At 41.1% G+C, this 11,616-nt stretch overlaps 1 protein-coding gene across 2 annotated transcripts in view; it reads right to left on the bottom strand.

The window, feature by feature from the left end:
• The window catches only part of LOC116332608 (neuroplastin-like), a 17,656-nt gene extending 6,287 nt beyond the window's left edge, over positions 1 to 11,369 (bottom strand). For both annotated transcript variants that reach the window (XM_039614393.1, XM_031755618.2), the window contains exons 1-5: positions 11,055 to 11,369; positions 3,347 to 3,515; positions 3,160 to 3,254; positions 2,297 to 2,418; positions 140 to 410 (exon numbers count right to left, since the gene is read on the bottom strand). In XM_039614393.1, coding sequence (XP_039470327.1) covers positions 140 to 410; positions 2,297 to 2,418; positions 3,160 to 3,254; positions 3,347 to 3,515; positions 11,055 to 11,145 — 748 coding nt within the window. In that variant the 5' untranslated portion in view covers positions 11,146 to 11,369. The remainder of the gene's footprint in view (positions 1 to 139; positions 411 to 2,296; positions 2,419 to 3,159; positions 3,255 to 3,346; positions 3,516 to 11,054) is intronic.
• Between the last annotated feature and the right edge of the window lie 247 nt (positions 11,370 to 11,616).

Below are 11,616 nucleotides of genomic sequence, written 5' to 3'. Positions count from 1 at the left end.
TGAAGAAAAGCCTTCAAGCTCACACATGACAGACCCATTAGGTATTTCATTTGTATGCTGAACGCAGCTAATCTATCCCCAGTTATATTTAAACAATGGACTAATAAAACATTCCTAAGCATCATCAGCGGTGACTCACCGTCTTGTAAATCTTCTGGCTTCTTGCGCTTCTCATAAACAACGATGATGATGACCAGGATGATGATCTCAGCCAAAACCCCCAGGAGAGGCCATAAGGGGGCCAAGCGGCTGCGAACCCTCAGCACAGATTTCTCAGTAGTGTGGCCAATCATGTTGGTGGCGTTGCAGACGTACACGCCTGGATCTTCATTAATGTCCAGGTCCAGAATGTGGAGCTCTGTGTAGTTGTCTTTGCTGACGATGTAGATGCGTGTTGTGTTTTCAAAGTCCTACGAAGAGGGAATGAAGAGAAATTCAACGAATCATCCTGATGATTTGGCAGTGACAGTTTTTTCACATGGACAGTTTTTTGTGCCTTAGTTTAGATCATGGGGTATTATAAACTCACCAGACATGTTATTAGGTACACCTGTTCAGCTGCTTATTAACACAAATGTCTAATAAGCCAATCACATTCCAGCAACTCAGTGCATTTAGGCTTGTAGACATGGTCAAAACGACCTGCTGAAGTTCAAATTGTGTATCAGAACAGAAAAGAAAGGTGATTTAAGCCACTTGCATTTCAGAAACTGCTGATTTACTGGGTTTTCCCACACAACCATCTCTGAATCATCTGAAAAAGATGAGCTGCAGTTGTCTGGGTGACAATGCAGTGTTGATGTCAGAGGTCAGAGGAGAATGCCCAGACTGCTTCAAGTTGATAAAGGCAACAGTAACTCAAATAACCACTTGTTACAATCAAGGTATGCAAAAGAGCATCTCTGAACGCACAGCACGCCCAACCTTGACACAGCAGCAGAAGATCAGGTGCTGCTTTTTGTCATCTAAGAACAGGAAACGGAGGCTCCAGTTCACATGGGCTCATCAAATTTGGATGATAGAGGGTTGAAAAAATGTTGCTTGGTCTGATGAGTCTAAATTTCTACCTCAATATTTGGATGGTAGGATGTTTTTATAAACAACATTAAGGCTTGGATCCATGCTGCCCTTTATCAACATTTCAGGCTGTTGTGGTGGTCTAATGGTGTGGGGGGTATTTTCTTGGCCCTCTTAACTCAAACAGAGCATCACTGAATCACCACCGACCTACGTGAGTATTGTTGCCGATCCACACAGTGTATGCGTCTTCTGATGGCTCCTTACAGCAGGATAATGTACCATGTTATAAAGCTAATATATTTTTAAACTGGTTTCTTGAACATGTCAATGAGTACACTGCTCCTAAAATGACCTACACATTCACCAGATCTCAATCCAATGGAGCACCTTTGAGACGACGATTGTTTCAAGCACCTTGTTTAATCTATGCTATAAAGAATTAAGGCAGTTCTGAAGGCCTAAGGGGGTCCAACCCAGCTACTAGCAAGGTGTACCTAATTTAGTGACTAATATGATCTAACACTACACAACAATATCAACTAATATAGGAACTGCTAACTAATAGTAATTGTATTGTAATTACTAACTACTACAGTAGTTAGCAATTACAGTTACTTACACGTAAAAAGTGCATAAAAATAAACACTAAGGGGTAATTATGTACTTATTAATGTTGCTTTACAAGCATTTGTTCAAACTGGCTTTAAGCACCAAGAGTAAATGTTAAGCCTTTACCAGGAGTAAAGGCTTAAACATCCATTTTTCTACTTCATTTTGGAGTTCAATGGCATCTTTGAAATAGATTTTTACCAATAAAACTTAGCTTTAACTACATTAATGTAGTTATACTAAAGTAAAAGTACACTGAAAAGAGTATTTTCACTTTTATTTTAAAAGGTTGTTTTTTAATAAACTTTCTATGACCATGGGCTTTTTTTTTACATAAAATCAGACTGAAAAACAACAGTCGTGCCTGAGTGTGATACTTTTCAGGTGAAAGTGTTATATCGGTGGGTGTTAGAGTAAGTCAAACACATAAAATCCTTCCTGTGTTAAACTGCAGCTGTGGGATTTGTGGACTTTAACCTCTTAACCTTAAGTGTTCTTAATGGTGACCTTCTGCTTAGGTAGCTAGGCTGAATTACTAGCAGGAGATTAACTTTACCACCAGTTGCTGTACATATGAGACTTAGAATCTTTTTAAAATCATAAAATCATAAAATCTAAACATCACAAATGATATCTAAGCAGTATCATTTAAATTCATATGACATACCTTGTCGTTCCTGCGCCAGGACCACACAGGGTGAGGATAGCCCACAGACTTACAGTGGAGTATAGCGTGCTCGCCCTCGTTCTTATTCTCACTACGTTTGTGGCCTACAATCTCAGGAGCAGCTAAAACACAAAACACATTTGAGAAATCAATTTTAAAAAAAATAACGATAATAATATAATTTTTGTTATTTTTCCAAGTTGAAACTGATAATAATGCTCTCACTGTTGGCTGTATTGTTTTTAACCACATTGCACGTTTATGAAGTAATCTGAGTAAAAGCTAAACATAACTTGCACTACAACAGTCACGAGGTCAATCACAATTTCTTTTTTTTAAGAATAAAGCACTGAAGCACCTAGCAGGGGTCATTCCAGTAGTCTTTTTACAATGCAGAGACAAACATTTGTGTGTATGAAAGTGAACTTCAAACATAAAGCATTACATTTAATCTAGCAAGAGTATTTGAGCCAATGTAACCATAAACTGTGTGCATTACTCAGTATATTATAAAACGGACTGCATTAATAGAAATGCCCCATATAATATCAAGAAAACTGCCCCTGAAATCCAATTTGCCTCCATTGCAATGCAACAGCAGAAAAGGCTGACCAGATTTTACCGTTGAGACATAATCCCTTTCCATCAGACAAACAAGACACCATCTGCTGCCACTGAGCCGGGCACTGGCTTGATGGAGGTGTCAAGGGCACCGGCTGCCCCTGAGCAGCCAGCAGAGCCGTTTGAGATCACAGGTCCTCACATGACAGCGATGCAAGTGCTCAAGGCCATTTTTATTGGTGGCATCTCTAATGTGGCCTCAAAATTGCAAAGACGGCTTTAGGTCGCCAATCAACACCTACATTTAACTTCGATGGTGGCGTTGGCCGAAGGAGCCATGCTGAAGGTGTAGACACACATGTACACTCCAGCGTTGTCTGCTCTTGGTCTGTTCACCCTGCGGAGCAGAAATACATCTCACGTGAACGCACGCCAGGCTGCTAAACACCTCTTCCTCTCGCACTCATGAAAAAAGCTGACCATCTATACCTGTACTCAGTGTTCTTGCTTGAGTCGCGCGTTTCCGGGATCTCCTCGCCGTTCTTCATCCAGAAGCTTTCCTGGGCGGTGCTGTGGGCGCTGGTCAGGTTGCACTGCAGCGTGAGGCTTTCTCCTTCCACTGGAAGCGTGATGTGTTCGGAGGCAGCGATCAACGGCTCTGCAAGACAGGCATAGCTCAGCCACAACAGAAGTAGTGGGTGAAGGCGCGCTGGAAGATGTAGAGTTCAGACACTACAGACGACTGGTCGTTTTTTCAATACTGCTCAGGAATAGTTTAAAGTGGGAGGAATTATTCTGGGCATCCCAGCCTGCTGAAGAAAAGGTCCATTCACTTTCTGGGTAGCTGGACATGAAATACACCCATTCGAACAACTACATTACCAAATATAACTTTACAGAACAAAATGCAGCTTTTGGATTACAGGCAAGCTTTGGATGAATTTTCTCTTTTTAAGAAACACTTGGTTTAATTATAGCAGGTGGATGTGTTTTGTGTGAGGCATGATGATAAGTATACATCTGTTACAGTGCAGGTGGATAAAAGCAGGTTTCACATTACAGTGACTCCAGAACAATTTTTATGAAGCACACTAATGTTATTTATACCAATTCTTTGCACTTACCACAGCTGATTTAGCTTTTTTATGAAAATATCCCTCCACTTAATTTAGAGATTAGATTTATTAGCTTAAAATGAACCCCTTACAACAATAAAAATCTGCCTCCTCATTTGCATCCCGCAGAAATTTAACCTGCAGAAGCTGCTCGCTTGAGTTGGCTTTTAAACAATGAAGATCTTAATTGGAGAGTTGGTATTCTGCTTAATCCTGATTATCTATGTCTTGTTTGCACAGTTAGACACCAGTGAAGCTCTTAATCTGTAGTCATGGCCTAAAACACAGTCTGCACACGAAGCACCTGCAGGTTTGTGCTGGCAGGTACTCAGCCCCCCTCCCCCAAAAAAGAAAAAAACTATAGAGATTTGACCCCCATTTTTGTCCTTTTATAAGGCAGTCTGCTGAAGAAGATACACGTCTCTAGAAAAAGCACTGTGATTCTGGTGAGCAAACAAGAAACTACTGTTAGCGCTAATATGAGTCAGAAATGAGACGTGCTATCACTCTCCAAATAAATCATGGCTGTGATGAAGGTGATACCAAATGCCAAATACCAAGCAGGTTACAACAATGAGAGAAAAATCACAATTATAATTAATAATTCTGGGAAATTAGAAGAAAAGAGGAGAAAAGGGAGGAAAAGAAGGAAAAAACTGGGCTCTGTGAGCTCTAGTTTGAAGGAATTATTGAAATGTGGGATGAGCATTAAAGAAATACTACTCAGCTCTGCTTATTAAAGATAACAAGAAGATGAGAGGATGGTGTTTTTTCCTCATTTCTCAGGTCTGTGGGGGAGGGTGGCACCTACTTAGGAAGCTACTGCTCCTCTGGAGAGGTATGATGGAGGCTGAATCACACAGGAACTGGGGGAGGATCGCTCTACACTGACCACTCACTCTGCAGCACTGTTATAGTGGCCTGAGCACGGATCCAGGTGGTGGCTGGATTTTGGTGGAGGTCATTACGCCGCGGGTCATTGCTGGCTCTGCACTCGTACGTCCCAGAATCGTCTAGCGTGAGATGCGATACCCCCAACACGCTCACAGCATTGATGCCGTAGGCGGTGCTGATGGACACCCGCCGCTTCCGGGCGCCATCCCACAGCTGCCTGAAAGAGTCGGCTCGGTTGATCTCAGAGTACCACCACTGGATTTCGGGGGTGGGGTTACCTACCACGTCACAGTACAGCTCAAAGGTGTCACCTGTGAGCTTAGTCTCAGAAAGAGGCGATTTCACAAAGCCCGCCGGTGCTGGTGATGGTCGTTTACGGGGGCAGCGTGTCCAGAGGCAAAGCAAAAGAGGAGAAACAGGTGCAAGTGAGAAAATAACAGGTTAAATTAAAACAGGAGCCAGACAAGGGACATGACAGAATGAAAAGAACAGCAACAAATGCAAAATAATGAACAGAACAGACAAATTATGTTAAAATTAGAAAGAAAGAAATGAATAAATGATAGCTGCTTAACTCCCCAATTAATCTAATCATTTCCTGGTTTATAAAATTTCTAGCCATGTTGATAAATTCAAATTAAAGTTGCAAATATCATCATTTCCCTTCATTAATTAATCTGGCACTCATTAGTTTTTTCCCAATTGAAAAGGGACTTGTTATCAGAGGATCCTTGAAGCTAGTCTCACCACTTGTAGCCACCTCAAGGCACTTAACTTTAATTTCAGTGGTCCCAGGGATGAATAAGGACACCAGTCAAATCTCACTAAAGAAAGGTTCCTGATTTGTAAGTAATTCTTCTACTACCAACTTTGCTGTTACACAGTCACCCCACAGATTTCAGTTAAGCATTATTTTGATCCACAGTGCGTTCTGAGTCGAAATCAAAGAAGAAAGAAATTGAGTTCATCCCATTCGCACTCGACAAGAGCCCGGCGCAATGTGACGGCGTCTGATGCAGAGTCACAAATCAGTTCATTGACAAACAGTTTCCCCTCTGATGAGCCATCAGTCATCACATTGACAATTTTTGCTCTGGGAAAAAGAGACAACCTCAGATCTGTCTAAGCTATTATTGCTGCTATTCCTGGGAAGCTTTAATTCAATTCTTCTGGGACATCCCTGCAAGGCTCCTCTCACTTGGTTCTGTGCAATTAATGGCATCATATAAAACTGTGCCTGGCTCGCACAGCGCTCACATCAAGAAGTCCTCCACACGACCTTGTCATTTTCTTGGCTGTATAATAAAAGCATCTCAGTGCTCAGAAAATTATGTTTATGTAATTACTGAATAACAAGGAAACTGATACAACAAGCTGCTTATAATTTTACTGGATTGAAATGTCTCCCTTTTAAATGTAAATGCCATTAATCATGGAGGTGGAAGTTATAAGCACGGTCTATAGGCTCTGCAGAGAGACAAGAGATTTATAGAAGCCTCAGCTCTGGGTCTCTGGGGAGTGTGTGGGCACATGGTGATAGACCCCCTGCGTTTCCATAGAAGCACTCTACGGAAACAAAGTAGGAAGAAGAGACAGCCAACCAGATGACACAGACCATCACAAGACAGACGATCACCTGGTTTCTGTGTCAAGCTGCTGACATCACAAGACTCTGCTGCACAGCCTGCAACTGGTTCCTGAAGACCAGCCCATATACAGTGTGCACATAAAGATTCCTTCATACATGCAAACCAGCCAATAACATGACTGAAACCTAAAGCCAGCACCTCAGCTCTTATCGCAGAAATGCTGAGAGACAGACCCTGTCAACTCCGACAGATTAGACATGTTAAAAGTGCTGAGCCAGCAGCCTCGTCCTCGCACATCACTGTACAGCACATGTCAGAATGACGAAACTCGCGTCAGGATGATTTCACTTTAGTTTTGTGTGCGTCTAATGTGTGGGATGTTTTTTTCCATTAGTGAATAATAAGCTAGCTTAATATTTTAAATTAAACATGATGTCCAAAGACAAAGTTCTCATGCAGCACTTCAAAGTTTGAATGCAACTTAAGGTCACATTCCTGGTGCAACTCAGCGAGAACGTTCATGACTGGGAATTTGAAGGGTGGAAAACGATGCTACTCCAGCTGGATTCCAAAATGTGATTCTTTTCACGTGAGCTGGGCGAGGACAGCTCAACAAACTCTTTGACATATTATTTTTCTCTTCTGCCTTATGTGTAACTCGAGATTTGCGCAGTACGATTTCATTATTTTATGTCATCAAACTCCGGGTCCTCTTCATTAAGGCCTAAATTATCTACACAGTCCCTATTTGAGCCACAAATTAAAGCTCCTTCTGTTATCAATGAATCTTTTTTTTTTACTCACAGTGAGATGTGTTTCCTGTACTGCTGTCACAACGACTGAGGCTCACTTTTATTTTTTCGCCTCCTTTATCCCCTCCAATGAATTTTTATTTTTTTTTAATTTGTTACTTTCCACAGTTACTGCGCTTGTTGATGCTCCACTATTTCCATCGCTTGGGGAATGCCACTGATGAATGCCGGGGAAAATAAAATTGCTATCGTCTTCTCATTTTGGAGTGATTTTCCTGGGAGATTTTGTATCTGGTGCAAGACAGAATTACATCATAAACCTTTGATGATGGGAGGCAACCAATCTAAAAACAAATGGTGCTAAACTCAACAGCCATAACATTGGGCAAAGAACATTTAGTTCATATTGACGTGTTAAAGAAAATAATTTGCCAATTTGCTTCTAAATTCTTTCTGAATTTTAATGTGTATAAAGCACCTGTGTGTGTGTGTCTTTTGTTCTCTCAATGAAATAATCGTTTGGCCTTTAGATGTCGTGTTTATATGCTTTTTCTGTTAATACTGCAGATCTTTGCATTATTGGTCCTTGGATTTTTTTTACTTTTGCAGTTTTGCACTTTTTGACTCGTGTTTTTTTTGTTGTTGTTGTTGTTGCTGTTGTTGTTATTTTTAAAACCTTTAGCCTTTCAGTTTGGTTTCAGTTCAAGTTCAGGTGTTTATTTTTATTCTTTGCAACAGCTTTAGTTTCCTCTGTTTTTCCCCATCTGTTCCTCTTTCTTGTCTTTCTACTAGCATCTGTTCCACTGTTTGTTATTCTTGTTAGCGTGGGTTTTGTCGCTGCATTTACCCTTTGTCTTCTGAGCTGTTCCCTCTTTTGCTTTGAAGGTTACCTTTCTGCCGTGCCTCGCTCTAGTTTTGCTTTCGGTTTTTCGATTTGTAACAGTGTTGATTAGGTTAAGCTGTGCCTCGTTCCTCACCTGTTTCCACCTGCCCATCAGTCCACAGTATATAAACAGTCCTGCCTTTCTTTTGTCCTTTATCAAAGTGTTTGTTCCTGTCCGGATCCACACTATGACACTGTGTGCCAGTTTCAGGTTTATTATTCAAACTGCAAATCCAAGAGCACAAACTGACAGCAGACGACCTCAAATCTTCTGACGAATCCAATTTAAATGTGTCTAAAATGAAGAAATTCTGGCCACAGTCCCAGTTTATGTTCCAACACATACTGAAGAAAACAGCAATTACATACATTCACATGCTGGACGGTATTAACTGCACAGTGAAAATGGTTCTAATATATATGCTTTTAATGTTTTGATATAGTTTAATAAACATTTCGAAGCACTGAAATGCAACATAAGGGAGCTGATGTGTTATAGTAACAATAATTATACTTACATGCAATCAGATTAAACTGAATTTGACAACTGTGTTGTTCAAGCATGTTAATGTTTTATATGCATCGCGGGGCCTCAGAAAACAGCACTACTTCTCTTACATGTCCCTGTAGGGATTGCCTTTGATGTTCAATATAGCAGAAATGCACATTAGAGATGAGACAATGTATCCATCAAATAATTATCAGAAAAAAAGAATAAATGTGGGTAATTGTGGTTAATCGTGATCAGTAATGGTTTATGTCATTTTCCAGTCAAAAATACAAACCGTTCACTGGTTCCAACCTTTAATTGCAGGATTTGGCTTTTTTTTCTCCTGTGTGCTACTCAGCTACTCGTGGTCTAAATTTTCATGAGAAACATGTCAGCATCGTCTTATGTTTTGGAAAACTGATGAGATTTGTTCCCTGCATTTTCCCTTCTTCATCCATATGTTGACCAAATAATTTCTTAGCCAAGTGAGAGTGATGATCACTGGATTGCCGGGCAATTAAAACAACTGATATTTAATATCCCAGGCAATTATTGTGTTTTCATTTGCTCTGTTATAATACAATACATTGTTACATCTTTTAGTTTTACATGTTTAAATATTTTCCTTAAACACAGTCATTTTCAGTCTCTGGAAATATCTACAAATGTAATGCAAATTATTTGTAATTTGGGCAGTTCATCAAGATAGCTGCACTCTTCTCACTGAAACAATAAAATCTATCATTCAAACTGAAATAGCTCACAAAATAACATTTTTTAGCTTCTGAAAATAAAACATGACTTTGATTTTCAGACTGTTTAAACGGTCTATTATGTTAACTTCACTTTAGACTCATACATCCACAGAGAGTAGGGCTGGGAATCACGAGACAGGATCTTGATACATTGGAAAAAGAATAATTTATTTCATCTCTGCACTGTTGTGTTACAGATTACTATTGCATTAAATACCAATTCAATTAACTGGCTGTCTGATTTTCCCCCCATGTGAGTCAGTTTCTTCTTCTTCTTCACTTCATTTAAAACATTAGCTCAAAGAGACGTGAAGAAGTGAGTCTGGTAAATCAAACTGGATTGATATCTATTTAGAGCATCTGTATGTTGTGAAAAAACATTGATATTTGCTGTCAGAGGGATGATAAAGCATCTCGACAGGAAGCAACATGATATACTGTTGTATTAATGTTTTGAGATATAGCTTCACATATAAGCAGCCAAATGGATTCCGGGACATGGCTGGCTGCAGTGTTTGTTAATATTCTGCGTGACCGCAATCTGAAGAAAGGAAGAAGAAGTAGAAGAGAGAAAACTACAATATTTGAAAGGCAATAAAGAAGATTGATCTCTACCTCCTCCTGTCAGATGTAAAGCCAGTATTTCTAATCAGAAGTCTGAGCTTTGTCAGCTCTGATTGGAGAGGAGATGTTATGAGTGGGCGCACAGTATAGGAGGAGATGTGTAATGCAATCCTACACATGGACCACTCCGGGAAAGGCCGGAGCTCAATCCGTTCTCACTCGTCCGCACACAGAGCTCGCAAAAGGATCCAAGCAGCACTGCACGTTTACAGTATACACAAACAGATAGTGGGCTGAGAGGGGGGTTACACTGCCCTAATCGGTTTGGGGGGGGGGGATGAGATTTACGAGCCGAGGGTGAATTGGGCAAGTGGAGCTGCGCTGGGAAATCAATGCCATTCTGCAGTGCAGCACGTCTCAGCAAAGAGTTAACAGATTCACTGTTGCAAGAGGACATTAAAGCCATAGTTCCCAGTGCAGCATCTCTGCTCTAAAAATAGGAACATGCAGCAAAATGGACTGATGCTATTTACAGAGCTGCGCTTCTAAGGTCCTACATAATTACACAGGCCTACATGTTACAAGGACCTGCACTGATGCACAGAATTATTTCACTCTGTAGAAGAGGATTTTTTTTCTGAATTCCTGAGCCGTATCCTGCCATTTCTGAGCAGACCCAAGCGTGACAGCATGTTGACTGGACGTGTGAGAGAGTGTTTGTGTGCTGGCATCACAGGTTTTAAACTTCAGTGTGGCACGATCCTACCCGTGGACAGAACTTGTCCTTGCTGCCTGAACCGCTCATGTATCGGCTCAGTATTCAGCTCCACACTTCAAAGGACATTTTAGGGACACTGCACAGGCCTCCTTATGGCTCACTACAGCAGTACAGATTGTAGCCCATTAATGATTTATTAACCCTTCTTTTCTAACGCTGGGGCAACAAGACGCCAATCGATCCGCTCTGGTGTGTGTTTCTATCAGAGTAACGTTAAAGGATTATCTAATGAGGCTGGAGGAATCTTGCAGTGATTCATTGAAAGTAACATTTTTTTAAATGCATCAAAGTCAGCCAATGCCAGTGCCTCCCTTAAAACCGCATTCTCACCATGATGTGTACCACGCTGCGTTTTTCTATAGGGAGAGCATTCCTACCGTTCTGAGATGAAACGGACTGCAGCATCAGAGCTCCAAATATCGCCACCGAGAAGATCATGACTGCAGCTCTGCGATTGCCAGGTATCATCTTCGGAGACGGTGGACGGAAAATGCCGGTAGGACAGCGCTAAGGTGACCTGCGCCGGTTATGATGGAGCGGGCTGGGTTCGCCGAGGCTCGCACCTCCAGATACTCCCCAGTCGTGTCACGTACAGAGTCAAGCGTCGCTAGGTAGACGAGCGTGAGCCCACAGAGGTGCTGCTGGCTACCTGTGCCGCTCTGCTGACAGCCCGGTGCAGATACCGAACCACCTTTTTTTCCTTTTTTTTTTCTTAACAACCCGTTACATCTTTAATCCCGCGAGATCTTGGAGGAGCGCAGAGACAAGACGTTACGTCCAATGGAAAAGTGAAGCACAAATCGATTATGTTGAAATAAGATAATAACCATGGTATTTATATGTATATTGCTAGACCTGTTTTGCCATAATTATTTAATAATTAGAATATAGTTACGATTGTTTCTTTCTTGTAGTCAAATTAAGTTTGTCGCCTACAGT

The sequence above is a fragment of the Oreochromis aureus genome, linkage group 7, assembly GCF_013358895.1.
Source record: "Oreochromis aureus strain Israel breed Guangdong linkage group 7, ZZ_aureus, whole genome shotgun sequence".
Taxonomy (NCBI): Eukaryota; Metazoa; Chordata; class Actinopteri; order Cichliformes; family Cichlidae; genus Oreochromis; species Oreochromis aureus.
The sequence above is the reverse complement of the archived record's forward strand: the minus strand, read 5'-3'. Positions and strand labels throughout refer to the sequence as shown.